The following is a 19325-nucleotide window of genomic DNA, read 5'->3' as shown; positions in this document are numbered from 1 at the left end:
GCACCTCCATAGACCAGAAGACAGAGGGACTAGCTCTGAACCTGAGATATGTACAGCCTTCAAGGTACTTTCACCAGGTAGGACCCATGTCCCAAAAGTTCAGTGACCTTCCAAAACAGCATCATCAACTGGGGGCCAGCTATTCAAACGTGGGTGCTTCTGGTGGAATCTGACTTCTACACAGTAACTCTGAAGCCATATTTATATTTGGAAATGCACTTTCTGTTCATAAGGAGTACTTGAGGCTAAGATAGGAATGCCCCCATTTCTATTGAGAACTTTGGTTAGAAAGCCCTCAGGAACTATGGGTTATTAAGCCACAGTGTGATGTTCCTTGGACTGCATAGGCAGATCTGGCCATGCCCGGGGCAGAGTCACAGGCTACCTCTTTCCTTTAGGAGGGTTTTTTTCCCCCTGCCTAGCTGACATTGACCATGTTAGCCTTCCAAGAGTATGCTCTGATCTCACGGATACCTACAGGAGAGATTTTCTGGTAATCAATTCACTCCATTCCAGCTTACCTCAAATCTTCTCTATTCAGTGCAGCTAGATTTTTTTCTCAGCTCAACTTTATTCAGCTCAAATCCATTCTTTGATGCATGACTTCATTTTATTGACCTGCTTTCCTATGTCTGCATCTGTATTGGGCCTGGGAACCCAGCTGGCGTTGCCTTCTCTGGCAAACTCATCTCACGGTGGCAACCTAAATGGTACTGGTGTATTGTGCTGAAGACAAGGCTGGACCTCGAGCACTATTGCCCTGTTTGCATCTTCACTTCGCCATCTGGAGCATATTCTTCAGCTCCCTGATCATACTTCATCAGTGAAAGAAGAGTAACAGTAACTCTACCTAGTGGGATATTTGTCAGGATTACATTCCCAGAAGGCACTTGTTCTCCACTAAGTCATCCATCCCACTTTTTAAAATCACTGTTTCTAGAGGCAAGACTAGATGACTGAGGAAACCCAACGCCCTCTAGTACCTGGAAAACAGAACTCGAGCAGGGTACAATAGATTCACCCGTGAACTTCACAGGGGTCCTAACCTTTGACCTGCCCTAAGTCTCCATGCTCCTCAGTGCTCTCTTTCATACACCCACTGAATCACTTCCCAGAAATATTTTTACCCATATTACTTTATTGGACTCAGTTTGGTTCTTGATCCTTTGAGCTCAGAATCAGGGCTTGTGAATTAAGCAGTCCTGTGACGTTACACTTCATCTCCCTATGAGCAGGGAGAAGGTATTGGGGATGGAAGGGACAATGACAGCCTGTCCAGCCTTCCAATCCCTCAGAACCCTATAGAGGCACAGTTGGTGACATCCTCAATCATACTGATGGCAGAAGGGAAGAGGAGGATGGAGATGAACATTAGCACGTGGAGGAGAGTGGAACCCTAGGGTGAGCCATAGACCTATGCTCTTCTTTCTATAGCCCAGACGACCACATCATTCCATGCCAACCTAGACTCAGGTGACGTTTCAGACAGGAAAATCAATGGGTACTCAAGAGTACCAGTGGGTACCAAACTACAGCACACCCATCACCCAGCATTCCCAGGTTAAACATAGTGCAGGCTTCCCAGACATCTCTCATTGTTTTCCACACATCGCTAAAATCAGCTTTCTACTGTCAGAATGCCTTCATGCGTGTGCTTCCGGGCTGATCTCCCACATGTACCCTTTTCTCCTAGGTACTCAGTGGTCTCAGATGCAGAAACCGAAAGCATTTTCATGGAGCCCATCCATCTCTCCTCAGGTGTAGCCGCCAAGCAGATCATCAGTGAAGGTAACACGACTACCATCTGAGGGAGCAGAGGGAAGGCTCAACAGCCAACAGAAGACCTTTGTAGGGGGCCCTAGGGAAAGTTCAGTGCCACCCATCACACTGAGGAGAGCAGATATCACAGAGACAAGTGTGCCAAAGTCACCTCAATAACCTTCATGGGAAAGGTAAACTAGCCAGATACCATATGAATGGTTCTCTAGCCCACAGTCATGGAGGAAAGCGGTTTCACTTGGACCCCAGAGCTGTTCACTTTGATTTTTTTTAACTTCAAGGATTGGGAATAGAGGTGGGTGTGGAGGGGCTTGTGGTAGGCACAAACCCAAAAGCCCAAGAAATTGATAGAAATAAGGAATACCCAGAGAGTTCTGTTCACAACGGTGTTTACATTTAGATCTCTGTCCATTCTGCTTCAGAATGGTTTTTAAATCTGCCTTTAAAAGCTGATGAAATGGGTCCAGGGAAATGTCTCATGGGTAAGGGCACTCGTCACGAAGGCTGGTGACCTGAATTTGATCTTCTGATCTTACATAGTGGAAGGAAAGAACCAACTCCCACAAGTTGTCCTTTATCTCCACACACAGGTGCTCGCGTGCACACACACACGCACACGCACACGCACACACTAAATTGTCATTTTAAAATTTTAAATTGATAAGATAGGTTGCCATGAGGAAAATTACGGGAAAGCAGGGTGGGTTGTGACTGTCGTGTTTACTCCTCAAATTTTGAGGCAGACGGCAGACTGTATTTCATTCATGGCTACTCATCATGATTGAAATGTGTAGGGGTTTGGTTTTGTTTGTTTCCTAGGAAGTTTGGGGCAGATATCTTTCACAGTTCTACTCTTGCCTGCTCTCCTATAACTTCTCTACGTGGTCAGCCTCACCTCTGATGGGGTTGAGGCAGAGCAAGGCAGCAAGTTGGTGACACAGTGCTCAGGTAGTTGGAATTTGAGCTCATTTAGAATTTGAGTCTTCTGACATCTTGTCCGGATGACTCTGGGTCCTGGGGTGAGATCCAACTTCCCACCCTCCTGTGTGCTGCAGGAGGAGGGCTGCAGAGAGACAAGAACTGCAGGCAGAGAGGCAGGAACCTCAGGCACTTGGGTTTCAGTGCTGGGGAAGCAATGAATGAAACACATGAACAAACTTAATGTCTCTCAGAAGGCAATGCCTCATAAATGACTGATAAATTTTACCTTTTCCCAGGAGTACGTGCATTCCAGATGTGATAGGGTGGACTATGTTGGAAAGAGCACCATTCATTCATTTAGTAAATCCTTTTGACTATCCACGTGGTACTGAGCACTATGTGATTTAAGACAGGAATCAGAGATACTATGAATAGTCAAACACCAGTGTCTAAGAAGTTATCAGCCAGCTGTACAAAGAAGTGAATAGCAGAAACTAGTTTGGTTCTCCTCCCTCACCCCCGCCTGCAGTCAATCCTGATAACAAGTGTCTAAAGTCGATGCCACTGTCCTCCTGAGTCCTAATGAACTCCTTCCTGGCAGATCCTCCCAGTATCCCATCTGTGCCAGGGTCCTGGCAGCAAACTAGCCAAGAGAGGCTCTCTCAAAGGACAGGAAAAGCTGTTGTGTTCCTAACTCTTCGATACAAATGTCACCGTGTCCTTTCTAGAACTTAAGCCTCGGGGTCTCAGAACAGACACTGAATGTCCAGGCATGCTGGAGTCTGCTGAACAGCTGCTAGTGGAAGACCTGTACAACCGTGTCCGCGAGAAGATGGATGATAAAAGCCTGTTCAACACCCCCTGTGTGCTGGACCTGCAGAGGGCGCTGATCCAGGACCGGCAAGAGGCCCCTCGGAATGAGGTGGATGAGGTCTGGCCCAACGTCTTCATAGCTGAGAAGTGAGTGTGGTCACTGGGGAAGGTGGCCCTCAGTCCTTCTCCTTGGTTAATCCCTGAGGTGAAACTCCTCTAGCTCATCAAAGGCTCCCATACTTCCTGCCATCAAATGGAGCCTGCCTGACCATTTACCCAGGCCTGACTCTGGAGAGAGTCTTCCTACTGACCTGCAGGCAGAGATCCCCAGACGAAATGAATGAGCACCCGTATTCCTCCTTCCTATGAATGCCCTCCAGCACAGCCTTGCTCTTCCGGGTGTCTTCCTGACATAGGTGCTTGCTGGCTCCATCATTTCTACCACCCCACCCCATCTCTAATAACCAGACAAGAGAACACCAGGAGCAACTGACAGTACCCATGTGCATACAAGGTTAACAATAATGAAAATGTACACAATACAGTAAAGAAAAAATAGTGTGTATATACAGTGTGGTGCTGGTTAGGTTCTCTCTGTGTGTGTGTGCGCGCGCGTGCGCACATGTGTATGCATGTATACATTCTCATAAACCTCACATTAGAAAGAAGTGTGATAGGATGTTAATAGTACCCGAGAGGTGGTTTTGTTCTCTCCTTTGAATTTCTTCTATGCATCTCCCAGACATTGTTCTTATAACCACAAAACTAGGTTTTAAGTTAACCAGTGCCTGCTGAAGTGAAAACAAAAAGCCATCACATTCCATCTCGTCAGGGTCTTCTCGGTGCATAATTGGTACCAGTAGGCTATTTTGAGAAACTAATTTTTGCTGATTCATTGGCTACTTAATGAGACATCTTCCTGATGCAATTACCCTTAGAACCAGAATCGAGAGATGGAGGTTAGGGCCCCAGGGCAGGCAGTGTGGGGACAGCTTTGGATACTGGGTCTTATACTCTGTCACAAGTCGATCAGTTGCCCAGAACCTGATTTTCAGATCATCAAGACCTAAGTGACTTCTAACTAGATGTCCAGGTCCAGAAGCATTTATTCCGTGGTCACCAGACATCTCCAGAGATCCTTAGCTAAAGGCCTCTGCAGTTCTTTGAGCAAAGCTGTCCTCAGGGGCTCTTCAAATTGAGCTGCACTTACAAAAGCAAGAGCCCTGAACACTAGTCCTTGCTTGGTCTTTTTCTCTTTTCAAGCCTTGGGTAAAAGCTCTTGAATTCATTTTTATAATCTTCAAACAGATATAAAAGTAACTGCCCTTTCTACCGCTTCAGTTTATGAGAAGGATAAAATAAAGTGTGTGCGGGGTCTGGAAAAATGCAGCATGTAATGCCTAGCACAAGACTCTATCTATTTAATTTTATTTATTTATAATTTTATTTATTTAATATTTTGTATGCATGTTTTATCTACATGTACATCTATACACCATATACATGTCTGAGGCTAGAAGAGGACGGTCAGAATGCAAGACTTCTATCTGTCTGTCTGTCTGTCTATCTATCTATCTATCTATCTATTATTTTAAATATATTGTATGCATGTTTTGTCTGCATGTATCTATACATCATATACATACTTAATGCTAGAAGAGGGTGTTGGGTCTCCTGGGACTGTAGTTGCAGATGGTTGTAAACCACCACATGGGTGCTAGGACCAGAACCTGGGTCCTCTGGAAGAGCAGCCAGTGCTCCTAACCACTGAACCATCTCTCTGGCCCTCTAATTTTACTTTTTATGCCACCTTTATGCTTTGATGCATGTACATTCCCAATATATATTAGTCTTATCCTCCTTTTTCCCCTGCCCTTCCCCAACCAATCCCCTGTCTTTTTTCTCTCTTGCTGTAGCCCAAAGCGTTGGCCCCTCTTAAATTAAAGGTGTTAACAGTGAGTCCCAGACCACAAGGGGCATAGGAGGGAGCACTAGCCCAGCTATGTGATCCTATCACACTGGTAATATATCTTTCTAGTTCTGACTCTGGCAACCACGCCCTGCCTCTTCTTCCAGAAGCGTGGCTGTGAACAAGGGGCGACTCAAGAGGCTGGGAATCACCCACATCCTGAATGCTGCACACGGCACAGGTGTTTACACTGGTTCCAAATTCTACACTGGCCTGGAGATCCAGTACCTGGGGGTAGAAGTGGATGACTTCCCGGAGGTGGACATCTCCCAGCATTTCCGGAAGGCAGCTGAGTTCCTTGATGAAGCCCTGCTGACCTACAGAGGTGAGCGGGTCCTGCAGGTTCCAGGCTGTTGGAAATTCCCCAGTGGGGGGGGATGTTATAAAAACTTCCTGATTGCCTGGGGATGTCTGTCTTCACATGGTTGCTTTCTCTGAGAAGGGAAAGAACGACCATTCACCCTGTGGGTGACTATTAAGGGCCGAACATGCAGAGAGTGTTATTCTCCCACTGTCCTGAGGTTCAGTAGGCATCACACTAGGCAATGAGGGGAGGGGAAATTAAAGAAGGAAGAACAGAGGTGAGGGAGGGGAAAGAGAAGGCAGGAAGAGGAGGGAAGGGGGCTATGGTGAATGCAAGGCAGAAAGTAACTAGAGTGACACTCTGGAATGGCAGGCTTGCTCCCTGAGGGCACTGGGGAAGATCTGACTAAGAACAGGACTTTTAAGCTCCATGGGGGAAAAGGAGCTAATCAGGGGGAAAGTAGAGGCACACTCTTCGCTAAGGAAATAGCTAGTGCAAAAGCCCCGAGTTTGATATGTTCGGGAATCAAAAGACTGAGCAGAATTAGCAGAGCACTGAGGGCTGTATGTCGGGGACAGAGTGCCCATGGGGATGACAGGATTCTGAGGTGACTGATGGCCTAGGAGTGATTCCTCTGCTTTAGAGAATGGCCAAGTAGGAAGGAGTGACGCAGGGCCACGGCTGCTGTGTGAGGCATTGTGGGAGTAGACGAGTCCGTAGGAGTGCCCAGGGTTCTGTACACTTCTCCATGACAGGTCTGTGCCCCTTCAGGGACCACAGCCTGGCAGTAAGCGTGCAGGCTTTGTTGTCCAGAGGCCTGTCCTAGAGTCCATGAGTAACTAGCTTTGCACTTGGACTGTTCTCCTTGCCCCCGGAAGCACAGCATCCTTATACATAACTAATGCTAATGTTGCTGTGAGCGATAAAAACTTAGAAACAAATTTATGTAGCATATTGCCTGCCTGATGACACATGTTTTAAAAATTACTGCCATCATCATAAGAATATTATTTTTAGTTATTCCAGGAAAGGGCATAGCCTGCTACCACTCATGACCAGAATTGGGAGCTTCTAATAGAAAATACCCACCCACACAGAATATGTGAATGTGTGTAAATTTCATTACACACGCATACACAAAGAGTTTTATTTTTTTTTCTTTTGATGCTTTTTTTTTTAATCCTGAGATTTTTTTTTTTTTGTCTGTTTGTTTTAAAGAGACAACATCTTACTCTGTAGCCTGGTCTGTATTATAACTCATTATGTAACTCAGGTTGGCCTTCAACATGAGGCAATCCTCCTGCCTCAGCCTCTTACACACCAAGATTACACACATGAGCTACTCACCTGGCTTACTTTTTAAGATGCAGGCCTTTTCTATTATTTATTTCTGTGGGATACGTGCATGAATGTCTGTGGCAAGGAGCCTTGGCTCCTTTGCTTCTTGCAACTGGGGGGCAGCCTCCTGTCAGAAAGGGCTGGAAAGGGGGCGTGGGCTATGGATGGCATGTGGCCATCATAAAGGAGATCATGAATTCCACAGTAGGAAGGGAGCTCTGGCAGAAGTTAGATCACGGCTAGAGCAGCCTCTGTAGGAAGAAGACGCTGCAATGGAGCAGGAAGCTCCCTGCCTTTGGCTTATGGAGGGCACCCGCCCAGCCTCTAGAATTCATGCAACAGTGCAAATCTGCTTAGGTCGGTGGTTCTCACCTTCCTCATGCTGCAACCCTTTAATACAGTTCCTCATGTCATGGTGACCCCAACCATAAAATTATTTTGTTGCTATTTCATAACTGTAATTTTACTACTCTTATGAATCCTGGTGTAAATATCTGATATACAACCCCAAAGGGGTTCTCGACCCACTTAGGCTAAACCTTGGCCATTGTGCAAGGAGCCCCAGTCCCACCTTGCTGGGGCTTCTCCTCTCCCTATTCTAGAAGTGAGCCAACACCTCCTGCAATCTTCAGAACAGCCTCCCCTTTACTCTAGGATGCACTGGTGGCAGGAACACCAGTCTCCATCACAGTGGTCCCATGATGGGTGTTGCTGTTTACACTTTACACACTGAGAAGCGTAGACAGGTCCTAGATAGGTCCTCTGGCTTTGCCTCTGTGTGATAATAAAATCTTCTTACCCTAAAGAGATGGCAAAGGTGTGTAGTACAAGCACACAGGAGGATGAGGATAAAGGATTATCATGACTTCCAAGCCAACCTTAGCTATATAGCAAGTATCAGGCCAGGCGCCACTACATACCAAGACCCTGCATCAAAAAATAACAAAGACCATAAACACGTACAGGGGCAGGGGCCATAGACTTTGCTAACAAGTACAAAAATAGCTCCAAGTCCTCAGAAAAGCACATGCTAAAGGAAGCCATGCTACCAAGAGACACAGGGAAGAATTTAAAGACAAGACCACAACACAAGATGCAGGCCTTTTCTATTGGTGGTCTGAGGAAACACCAGACAATCATAGGGTTCCTGGTTTCTGGTTTCTTTCTCCCTCTATGTCAGATAAGAAGGCTGCCATTAGCTAGTCATCTGTTTCACCTGTTTCCAAACCCTGTCGCGTTTGTCTGGCAGACTCTGGTGCTCTGGCTATCTACTGAGAGTCCTATCCACAGCCAGTCGGATGGCCTCTGGGCAAGCACTTTTTCCTGGGGTGTGGAGAGGTATGTTCTGAAGAAAGGGAGGGAAACAGGTTGGGAGGATACAGTACAAATACACAATTTAAAGGGAAAAAAGCAGACTAAGGGATAGGTAAGGTGGAGACACAGTCTTGCTCAAGCCCAGTGCTGCTTCCGGTGGTGCTCTTTAATCTTTGCAACAGGGCCCTTATCCAGATGGGCCTTCCACCCACCAATCATCCCAGTTGCTAAACAAAGTGATGACTGTGTACATTGGCCATCTTCCTGGAGCGATTTTATTGATAGAAAGTTTTCATCTTGTCAGTGGTGACGGTGACAGAGGCACAGCTCCATACCCACATCAGCCTGAGGCGCTCCCTTAATCTTTTGGGGACCTCCACTGAGGTAAAACCAGATCCTTGACACAAAAGAATTTCAGGATGAGCTGGTATGAGGCAGGCTTGGTGTTTATTAAAAGACATTTTTAACACATTTCAAAACAGGGGTTGATAGAAAGAGAGGAGCTTAAGAAGAAAGCGAGGCACCCCCAGGAGCCAGCGCTCGCTGCTCTGACAGAGTGCCACTTGACTGCCTTTAGACACACACACACACACACACACACACACACACACACACACACACACGGTTCTGGTAGGGCTCCAAAGCTATTATCTTTAAAGGGTTCCGAGTTTAAATGAGAGCACAGGGTGGTTCCTGAGGGGTACCGGACAGGATTGCTGTTGATAAGGTAAAACTCTAGATCCCTGCGGATGCAGGAAGTTAAGAGTCTTCACTCTAAACAAAGTTAATAGACTTGTTTGAGATCCCCAGAAAATGTCTGGGAGAGGAATGAAGCCTGTCCCAGATCATATACATCCAGGCCTTAAATCTATGTCACTGCTATTTTTAACAATATGCCCATATGTGAAAGGAATGCTATCATTACGTGGGCAATCTTTGCAGCACTGTTACATAGTGCTGAAACTCTTGATCCCCATTGGCTAGAGGCTTCAATGGGGGCTCATTCCAATTCCCATGTCTCCATCATTTCCCCTATCTTCCTGCCTTGCTTTAATAATATAGTTCCACTTCACTATGGAGGGTACCCACTGGAATTGTGCTCAGTGCCTCTTCCCTGGTGCGTGGATCAAACCCAGGTCCTCCCAAATGCTAGACCAGCTCTGCTCCCTTTGCCTGGGCCCTGCACATAGCAGAGGAAAGAGAAAAATCCTGTTCTCGCTTGGCTGAAGTGAGTGGAAACCCTAAGGCCCAGCTCATCCTGCCTCTCCTCGTCCTTCAGGATGCTTCCCTGAGGTTTCTGCAGAGGAATCCCAGGAGCAAAGAACACAGCAAAGGAAGACTTGTCCCCACGCCAGACCTGCTTTCTGCTAGACTGTGTCTAAGTAGGACTCCCTACCCTTATGACGAAGACTAGGCAGTACTGTCCTGAAAGTGAGCTGGCCTGTCAAGGGACAAGTGCAGGCTCCTGATCCTAATGGCAGAAGGTTGTGAGCTGGCCAGAAGGTTAAGAGAAAGGCCCTCGGTGAGGCCCAGGAGAGGTAGGAAGGGCTAGAATGGGAAGCAGAGGCTTTTATTGTTTTGGCTCTGCTCACCTACCTCCCTCTAGTGGCTGCTGACTTGTGGCAATAGCAGCCTCACTGCCCCTGGGTCCTTTCAGGTTTCAGTCTCTGACCTCTGTGACAAAGACAAGGCCTTTCTGGTGCAAAAAATATAACAATAAAAGAATCATCCCCCGCTCCTATTATCAGATAGGACTCCTGCCGATTTAGCAAACATCTCCAAAGGCTGTTGGCAAGTAGATTGATGGCAGCCAGGAAGAAGGTCTCTAGGGGTCTCAGGCTGCATCTTAAACAGCCATTAGAATGAAGGTACTGACAGAGTGTCTGTCACATTTATGAAAGATGCAAAGCAGAAGGGGAGGCCGGGGGACAACATGACTGCTGAATGGTACAGCTGAGACTTCCGGAAGCTTCTGTAGGCTGGAAGAACAGACCACAGAGACCAAACGTATCCATAGGGATTTGTGATGTCACCCTTATGCTTAAAACATACTACAAGATGAGAGACATGACTTAGTGGCAGGTGGAAATTTTTTTCAAGTTTTATAGATTTCGGTTGATATAGAAGAATTTAAAATCATTGTTTGACCTGTTGTCTGCACTGCAAGCAATGCTATGGTTTAGGTGGCTGAGTGCCCCCTCCCAGGGCTTTCTGACCTGAAAATTAACTCTAGCTGTTTTTTAGATAATAAGAAGGTGGAAACTGGTCCAACACTAGAGTTTGAAGGTCTAGCCTTTAGGATGAGGATCGGGTAAGGTCGTTAGGGTGAAGGTCTCACGACTTCATCCTGGTAGCTTTTTAAGAGGCAGACATGAGGGGGGCACACAAACACACACATACACACACACACACAAACACACACACACAGAGAGAGAGAGAGAAACACAGAGAGAGAGAGAGAGAGAAAGAAAACACACACACACACAGAGAGAGAGAGAGAGAGAGAGAGAGAGAGAGAGAGAGAGAGAGAGAAAGAGACTTGCTGTCTTTTACCCTCTGATGCTACTGCCTCAGGACTCCACCAGCAGAAAGGCTGTTACTAGATACAACCTCTAGATGGTTGTCCTTCAGAATCATAATAAAATAAAAAATAAAACCCAAAAAACTTACTTTCTTTGTAAAGTAACCTGCCTCAGGCATTTCATTATAGTAGTAAAAAAATGACCAGTACGGATAGCATGAGCGAAGACCAGGTGTCCAGGACAAGTGACAAGGGAACCTACTCTATGTGAACCTACTCTATACCTTGTCTAAACTGGAAATACCTTGTTCTATCCTGGAAACAATTCCTCGTGAAAACAAACAGCTAACTAACTAGTAGCTCAATGGTTTGATTTAATGTTCGGGACAGGGAAATGCTTAAACGAGTTAGATTAGCCAGGATGAAAAACAAAGCAGATATGATAGTAATGTCTGTAAGGGCCTTTGTACAAGGGTCTGCTTCATACAAATGTGTCTGTGGTTGATTCCAGAACATCAGCACAGAAGCACTGGAGGCAGTAGGTTATACTTTACCCTAATATATGACAAATTCTCCAAAAATTAGATGGGCCCCCATGGAAGGAGGTGTGTGTGTCTGTGGAGCTGTGAGCCAATGAGTTCAGGGCCCAGATGGCAGAGTTGTGGGATGCAGGATGCTGTAAAGGGAAGTTCCCAGCGTTGCGCTCCTGTGTTCTGCCTCCCAACTTCCTCAATCTCTCCTCTCTAAGACAAGGACGAGTTTGTGGGGAGAAGGTAGAAATGAACCCCAGTGTTTCAGAAGTGACAACAGTGGAGGCGGGGTGCTCTCTCTAATGTACGTGGGATAAGCTCCCGTGTGACTTTAGCACAGATGAACAGAGTCAAAGCAAACACACCAAGTTCAACACATCGAGACAGTACACTAGAAAAAGACCACGAGGAAACCCAGAAATTGTATCATTGACTCTTGTGTTCATTTTGGTTTTTAGGGAAAGTCCTGGTCAGCAGTGAAATGGGTATCAGCCGGTCAGCAGTGCTGGTGGTCGCCTACCTGATGATTTTCCACAGCATGGCTATCCTGGAGGCCTTGATGACTGTGCGCAGAAAGAGAGCTATCTACCCCAATGACGGCTTCCTGAAACAGCTACGGGAGCTTAACGAGAAATTGATGGAGGAAAGGGAAGAGGAGGATGGTGAAGAGGAGCCTGAGGAGGATGCCGGGAGCACGCTGGGTGCTAGAGTAAACTCATTGATGGTGGAAGAAGAAGATGATGCTACCAGCCACCTGAGCGGTTCCTCCTTGGGGAAAGCCAGCCAGGTCTCCAAGCCAGTCACCCTCATTGATGAAGAGGAGGAAGAGAAGCTCTATGAGGAGTGGAGGAAGGGGCAGGGCTTCCCCAAGGAGGAGGCTGCTCAAGGTAGAAACGGTAGCTGTTTTACATCCTCAGCACAGGATGGGGACGACTGTGAGGATGAGGATGTGGAAAGGATAATCCAGGAGTGGCAGAGCCGAAATGAGAGGTACCAAGCCAAAGGGCGCAAGCAGTGGAATCGGGAGGAAGAAGAGGAGGAAGAGAACTCCTATACCAGCAGAAGGCGCAGACACACGCTCAGCGAGAGCAGTGCCTCTGAGAGTGTGAGCAGCCATGACATCCGGGTCCTGAAGCAGCAACTGGAGAGGAGCAGCCAAAGTCGTCGCGGAAGACAACGCTCTGACTCCGAGTCCACGGAGAGCACCTGGGACATGTGGAATGAGAGGCTGGCGGAGATCGAGAAGGAGGCTGCCCGGAAGTACCGCTCCAAGAGCAAGAAGGAGGAGCTGGATGCCGATTATTCAGAGGCTGGGAGTAGAGTCCGAGACGATGATGAGGAGAGCGTGTTGTCCGAGGCCAGCTCCTTCTACAACTTCTGCAGTAGGAACAAGGACAAGCTCACTGCCCTGGAAAGGTGGAAGGTTAAGAGAATCCAATTTGGATTTCACAAGAAAGACTCAGAGGCGGGAGACGGGAGCAGTGAGCATGGTACAGAAGAGACCTCAGGAGAGAAGAACCTTTCTGATGTTAACCTGACAGCCTACCAGGCCTGGAAGCTGAAGCACCAGAAAAAGGTAGGCAGTGAGAACAAGGAGGAGGTGGTTGAGATGAGCAAAGGAGAGGACACAGCCTTAGCTAAGAAGAGACAACGGAGACTAGAGTTACTGGAGAGAAGCAGGCAGACACTGGAGGAGAGCCAGTCCATGGGAAGCTGGGAGGCAGATAGCTCAACCGCCAGCAGGAGCATCCCCCTGTCTGCATTCTGGTCTGCAGCCCCCTCTGTCAGTGCGGATGGGGACACAGCCTCAGTACTCAGCACCCAGAGTCGCCATTCTCACCTGTCTCAGCCTGCAAGTAACATGCCCACCACACCGCTGCCTAACCTGCCAGTGGGGCCTGGAGACACCATTTCCATTGCCAGCATCCAGAACTGGATTGCCAATGTCGTCAACGAAACCCTCGCCCAAAAGCAAAACGAAATGCTCTTGCTGTCCCGATCGCCCTCTGTTGCAAGCATGAAGGCAGCTCCAGCAGCCAGCTGCCTTGGGGAAGACCAACTCTCCGTGCTCAGCACCTCCCTGAGTGGCTGCTTCCCGCCTCAGAGCCAGGGGAGACCCAGCTCCGATGCGCAGTCTGTGCTGTCCTCCACCAGCTCGCTCACCTCCAGGGCTGAAGGCGGTGGGAACAGAGTGAGGGGGACCAGCAAGCCCATCTACAGCCTCTTTGCTGACAATGTGGACCTGAAGGAGCTCGGCCGGAAGGAGAGAGAGATGCAAATAGAGCTGCAGGAGAAGATGTCTGAGTATAAAATGGAGAAGCTGGCCTCTGATAACAAGCGTAGCTCTCTCTTCAAGAAAAAGAAGGCCAAAGATGACGAGGACATCAGCATGGGTGACAGAGACGAGGACACAGACAGTGCCATTGGAAGCTTTCGGTATTCCTCCCGCAGTAATTCCCAGAAGCCTGAGACAGATGCCTCCTCCTCTCTGGCCATCTCCGATCACTATAGAAATGGCCGCAGCGTGGGCAACGAGATGGATAGTAATATTAATACGTGGCTCAGTGGCCTCAGGATGGAAGAAAAATCTCCTCCTCAAAGTGATTGGTCTGGAAGCTCCAGGGGGAGATATACCAGGTCTTCGCTGCTCCAGGAAACAGAGTCTAAATCCTGCAGTTACAAGTTCTCCAAATCCAGGTCACAGGAACAGGACACCTCCTTCCACGAAGCCGATGGCGACACTGTGCGAAACACCTCACGGTTCTCATCTTCCACCACCAAGGAGGCCAGAGAGATGCACAAGTTCTCCAGGTCCACATTCAGCGAGACCTCCAGCTCCCGAGAGGAAAGCCCAGAACCCTATTTCTTCCGTCGGACCCCTGAACCCTCCGATGGGGAGGAGTTCCCAGAAGCAAGGCGTCCAAGCTGGACCAGGCCCAGGGACTGGGAAGATGTAGAAGAGTCATCTAAATCAGACTTCGCTGAGTTTGGGGCCAAGAGGAAATTCACCCAGAGCTTCATGAGGTCTGAAGAGGAGGGAGAGAAAGAGAGGACAGAAAATCGAGAGGAAGGGAGGTTTGCATCTGGCCGTCAGTCTCAGTATTGGAGAAGCACAAACCAGCAAGAGGAGGAAGAAATAGATGATGAAGCCATCATAGCCGCTTGGAGAAAGCGGCAAGAAGAAACCAGAACCAAACTGCAAAGGAGGAGGGAGGACTGAGCTGAATGAGGCCCACCTTGGAGACATTGGGAACACAGGAAAAAGCCATGCAACCTAACAGGGGGCTTGAGAACAGCTTCCCATGACCTGCCAAGGCTTGTCCGGGTGGACAGGCTCTTCCAGATGTGCAAAAATGAAAGCATCCAAGTAGAAAGGACCTGGACATACAGTAGGGTGGAGAAGAGAGAAGAGCCATGTGAGGCCCAAATTCTGGACCAGCTGACACTTTCCATCACCCAGACCCTCTAAGCTTTCGTGTTTCCCTTCTGTATTTGATAGTGTCCATCCCAGAGTAGACAGTGAGAGAGACCTTACTTGCAGACTGTGGTTCTCTTCGTTGAGGTTTTGTAATGAGACCCAGACAATCTATTCTGTAGCCGTTCTGGCCTCTCCCTGCCAATGCTCGGCTGTGATGGCTTCTTTTCAATGTTCTGGATCAGCATTAAATTGATAATGCTGTCAAATATTTCTCCATTCTGGTCATTTCTAACTCTGAAACTCATGGGGCATGGTGCTTACACACCCCTCCTGTGTATTAATTCAGCATCACGCATCACAGTAGACACACAAGACAACAAGGCAAAGGGGAGCCAACCCAAGCAGCTCAAACCCAGAAAGGCACAAAATGCCACCGATGCAGCGGGATTAACTTGGCAGCCTCCACACCCTTGCCCACGGTTTATCTCCCTCCACTGACCACAGGAAAAAGAAACCTCTCCCCCATTTGCCCTTTCCCTTCTTTGCCTACCTTCACTTAGTCAGCCTAGTTTCTGAAGTTTAGTATGTCTCTTTATCATTCATAAGATGCTACTCTAATTCACCCCTGCAAGAAGGCTGGCACTATACATGCTATACATTCTGTCTATGAGAGAATTCCATGTCCCTCCTACTTCATTCACATAGGAAGGCATCTGACATATGCACAATCAGCTGAGTATCTACCTTTGAACTTCGATTTTCTGAAAGGAGAAATTAGAGTACCATTCTGCCTTTCCACCTAGAGCCTGTTATTTTGCATTTCTCTATCTTGCTCCTTCTTGATCTCTCTCCAAAATATGTAAATTCATCTCACTCACATCAAGATAGGCAATGCCTTTCAAAATCAAAACTATTCCTAGTCAATTCCAATTCATATCTTACTGAATGAATGCTAGGCAGACATTTACTGTGTATTGATTTCTCCAACCCTGAATGTAAGCCTGAGACAAACAGACCAAGGGACAACCTATACACCTTCGGTTGAGCCCTAGATTACAGGGACAATAATGGCTTGCATGGCCAACAAGAAGACCAGCACAGAAACAGAGCAGTCCACCAGAAAAAGATCAGTGACCAGTCCCAAGGAAATGCCTCTGCCTGCAGCGACTCCAGGCATAGCTGCTAAGGATTCTGTGCTCAAAATTCTGAGAATTCAGCTTATTCCTGGAGTTCAGAATACATTTTTTTTTAGAAATTAAATCAATGAAAATTACATTTGGTTTATGATGAGCTTGAAGAAATATCTGTGAAGTAAGACTCTAACTGATGCTGATAGGCAGTGACAGTATGTTTTAGTTCCTAAATAAAATTAAATGGTAGAGGTTAGTGGAAGCCTCCCCGAGAAGCAGATGGCGAACATAGAGATAGCCAACAAGCTGGGAACCAAAAAGTTATCGACTCTTCTGGTGCAGAAACTGTGCTCTTCAGCATGGATGAGGGTTACAGGAGGAAAAGAGTACCAGATACCAACAGCCACAAGAAACCAATACTACCTCAGGGCTGAGGAACAGAGCAAAGAAGCTGGATCCAATGTCTTGGAGGATTCATAAATATGGATGGGGTACCTGTGGTGATTTGACTAGGAATGTCCCCCATAGACTCAAGTGTTTGAATGCTTGCCCCACAGGGAGTAGAGCTGTTAGTGGGTGTGGCCTTGTTGGAGGAAGCATGTCACTGTGGAAGCAGCCTCTGAGGTTATATATGCTCAAGCTACACTCATTGACATACATAATCTTTCCCGCTGCCTGTGGACCAAGATGTAGAACTCTCTTATCTTTCTCCAGCACCATGTCTGCCTGCACACTGCCATGCTTCCCACCATGATGATAATGGACTAAACCTCCGAAACTGAAAGCCAGCCCCAATTAAATGTTTGCCTATAAGAGTTGTCATGGTCATGGTGTCTGTTCACAGCAGCGAAACCCTAACTAAGACAGTGTGCCCTAACAAGATGAATATCCTCTGTCTTAGCTCATGCTGGTAACATCCAGCAGGAAGGTCTAGTTGTCTGTGGAGAGATGAACAGTGAGCCAGGTGTCTTAGTTAGGGTTTTACTGCTGTGAACAGACACCATGACCAAGACAACTCTTATAAGGACAAGATCTAATTGGGGCTGGCTTACAGGTTCAGAGGTTCAGACCATTATCAAGGCGGGAACATGATGGCATCTAGAGTTCTACATCTTCATCTGCAGGCTGCTTGCAGAATGCTGACTTCCAGGCAGCTAGGATGAGGGTCTTAAAGCCCACATCCACAGTGACACACCCACTCCAACAAGGCCACACCTACTCCAACAGGGCCACACCTTCTAATAGTGCTACTCCCTGGGCCGAGCAAATATAAACCATCACACCAAGACAGATGGAAAACTACGACACAACAAGGAACATGATAAAGAAGGGGAGCATCTCCACAGTAGCACCATTCCACAGGTGTGGACTGGCTTCAGTGAAGGCAACACAGGCACAAAACACATCAGCCTGCTCTTAGGAAATAATATTCAGAATAAAATTGTGGCTACATAGAATCAACTGTCAGAGAGAGCAAGGACTTTGTTTTACAGGAAAAAGATGAAGAGATGCTTTGAATGTGTGGCTTTTGTCCATCCTGAGTATCCTAGAATACACCAAGAGAAAGCTCAAAAGATAAGGGGACAGAAAGGCTATCCACAAGAGTAGACTCCTGCAGGAGACTTTGAAGTGGGGCGGGGGGGGGGGGGGGCGGTGAGGGGGGAGAGGGGTGTGATTTTTTTTTTCCCTCCAAGCTGAAGCCCAGCAGGTAAAATAAGAACGTAGCAGCTGGGACTCTAGAGACAAGGGGTATAGACCAGGACCATCCCAGCAGGAAACAAAAGTCACACCCAAATAGGGCAGTTCAAAAGGGAATTAATTCTCTTAAGGGACTATTTACAAAGGCCCAGGCAAGGTGTGGAAACCACAGGGCACCTGTGCACCCAGGGACAAGGCTGCACCTGTGAGTCAGGAGAGGGAGCTACTTAGAGAGAGAAAGAGCTAGGTGGAGGAACAATTGAAAGAACCAGCCTGACAAGACCCTTCCTTACTCTAATCTTCTTTCCCTGTCCCCATAGGACAGATCCAACTGAAGTCCGGGGGCGGGGTGGGGGGGGGGGAAGTTGGTAGACATTGTGCACCATCGTGGAGCCTGGTCCAGGATGGAGAGACGAGAGGGTGTAGTTCCGAAGACAAGCAACCGTACTGCGTTGGTGGTATAGTGGTGAGCATAGCTGCCTTCCAAAGACAAGCAACAGAACTGGGACATTTGGGTTCATGCATTTGTTAGGACAAACTTGATAATGGATTGTGAAGACCCTGCTTTTAGTGTTTAGGTTAGCTCCATAATCAAGAATGTGAATTTCTCTGGATTCCCTGAAACTTTTAGCTTTGGAAGCATTGTTAACCAATGAAAAATAATATTAAAATCTTGCCACAGTCAGTTGTAAAATATGCTACATAGTATCCCCTGTGAGAGGACTCTTAAACACAGATATATGCCTGATCTTGGGATCACCTCCTCTTCCAAGTTGTGATTTCAAGTTTGTTTTAAAGGAATGCCAATTTTGTTTTCCCTGTAGCAAGTTATCCCTCAGCCCCATGTGCTAGGCAGGGTGCCTTGCATCTGCTTTGGGTACCAACTAGAAACATACCATCCTCCATTCGCATGAATTCCTTGTAAAATCTATATTTTAAACCATCCCCTAGTCCTAAATACCTACCAAATTCAGTATGAATCCATCTAGCCATTTGTTCTTGTAAGGGTAAAAAGCAACATAATTTTCCCCACAGGTCCTGCACATGCTAACAGTCATCTTCAGACATGTCTGTCCTTGTGACAACTGTGAACTGGCGTGTATAAGGACCAGCTGACGCAGGAGCCAGGCCTTCCCACTATCACCCATTCAGCCACTTGTAGAATACGTTGACACACCCCTCAAGCCAGGAGCAGATCCCCTTGGACTCTTTTACTCTCTCATTAGATTCCTGAAGGCAAAATCTGAGAGCTAGTAAGATGTCTTTGTAATGTCCTTTCCATGCAGGCATGAGGACCCAAGTTCAGATCTCCAGAACCCACATAAGAGGCAGGTGCAGAGACACAACACCTCTAAACCTAATGCTGGGGACGTGAAGACAGGGCTTGCTTAGCCAACCAGCCAACCAGTCTAGCTGAACCAGTGAACTCCAGATTCAGAGAAGTTCAATCAATCAATAAGGTGGAGAGGAAGTGAGGAAGATGTCTGACATCAATCTGTGACCTCCACTGACACAAACATATGCAAGCACAATTACACTCAAATTGTACATACACATGTATCTCTCTCTCTCTCTCTCTCTCTCTCTCTC

The 19325-nt window shown here is 47.3% G+C and overlaps 1 protein-coding gene across 2 annotated transcripts in view; it reads left to right on the top strand.

Annotated features, from left to right (window-relative positions):
• Window positions 1-15175, top strand: part of Dusp27 (dual specificity phosphatase 27, atypical) — a 28700-nt gene extending 13525 nt beyond the window's left edge. For both annotated transcript variants that reach the window (XM_028761101.1, XM_028761108.1), the window contains exons 3-6: window positions 1694-1788; window positions 3429-3660; window positions 5590-5807; window positions 11948-15175. In XM_028761101.1, coding sequence (XP_028616934.1) covers window positions 1694-1788; window positions 3429-3660; window positions 5590-5807; window positions 11948-14709 — 3307 coding nt within the window. In that variant the 3' untranslated portion in view covers window positions 14710-15175. The remainder of the gene's footprint in view (window positions 1-1693; window positions 1789-3428; window positions 3661-5589; window positions 5808-11947) is intronic.
• The last annotated feature ends 4150 nt before the right edge of the window (window positions 15176-19325 follow it).

This window comes from Grammomys surdaster, unplaced genomic scaffold (assembly GCF_004785775.1).
Source record: "Grammomys surdaster isolate TR1022 unplaced genomic scaffold, NIH_TR_1.0 130, whole genome shotgun sequence".
NCBI classification, from domain to species: Eukaryota; Metazoa; Chordata; class Mammalia; order Rodentia; family Muridae; genus Grammomys; species Grammomys surdaster.
Note: the sequence above shows the minus strand (reverse complement) of the source record. Positions and strands in the feature narration are given on the sequence as shown.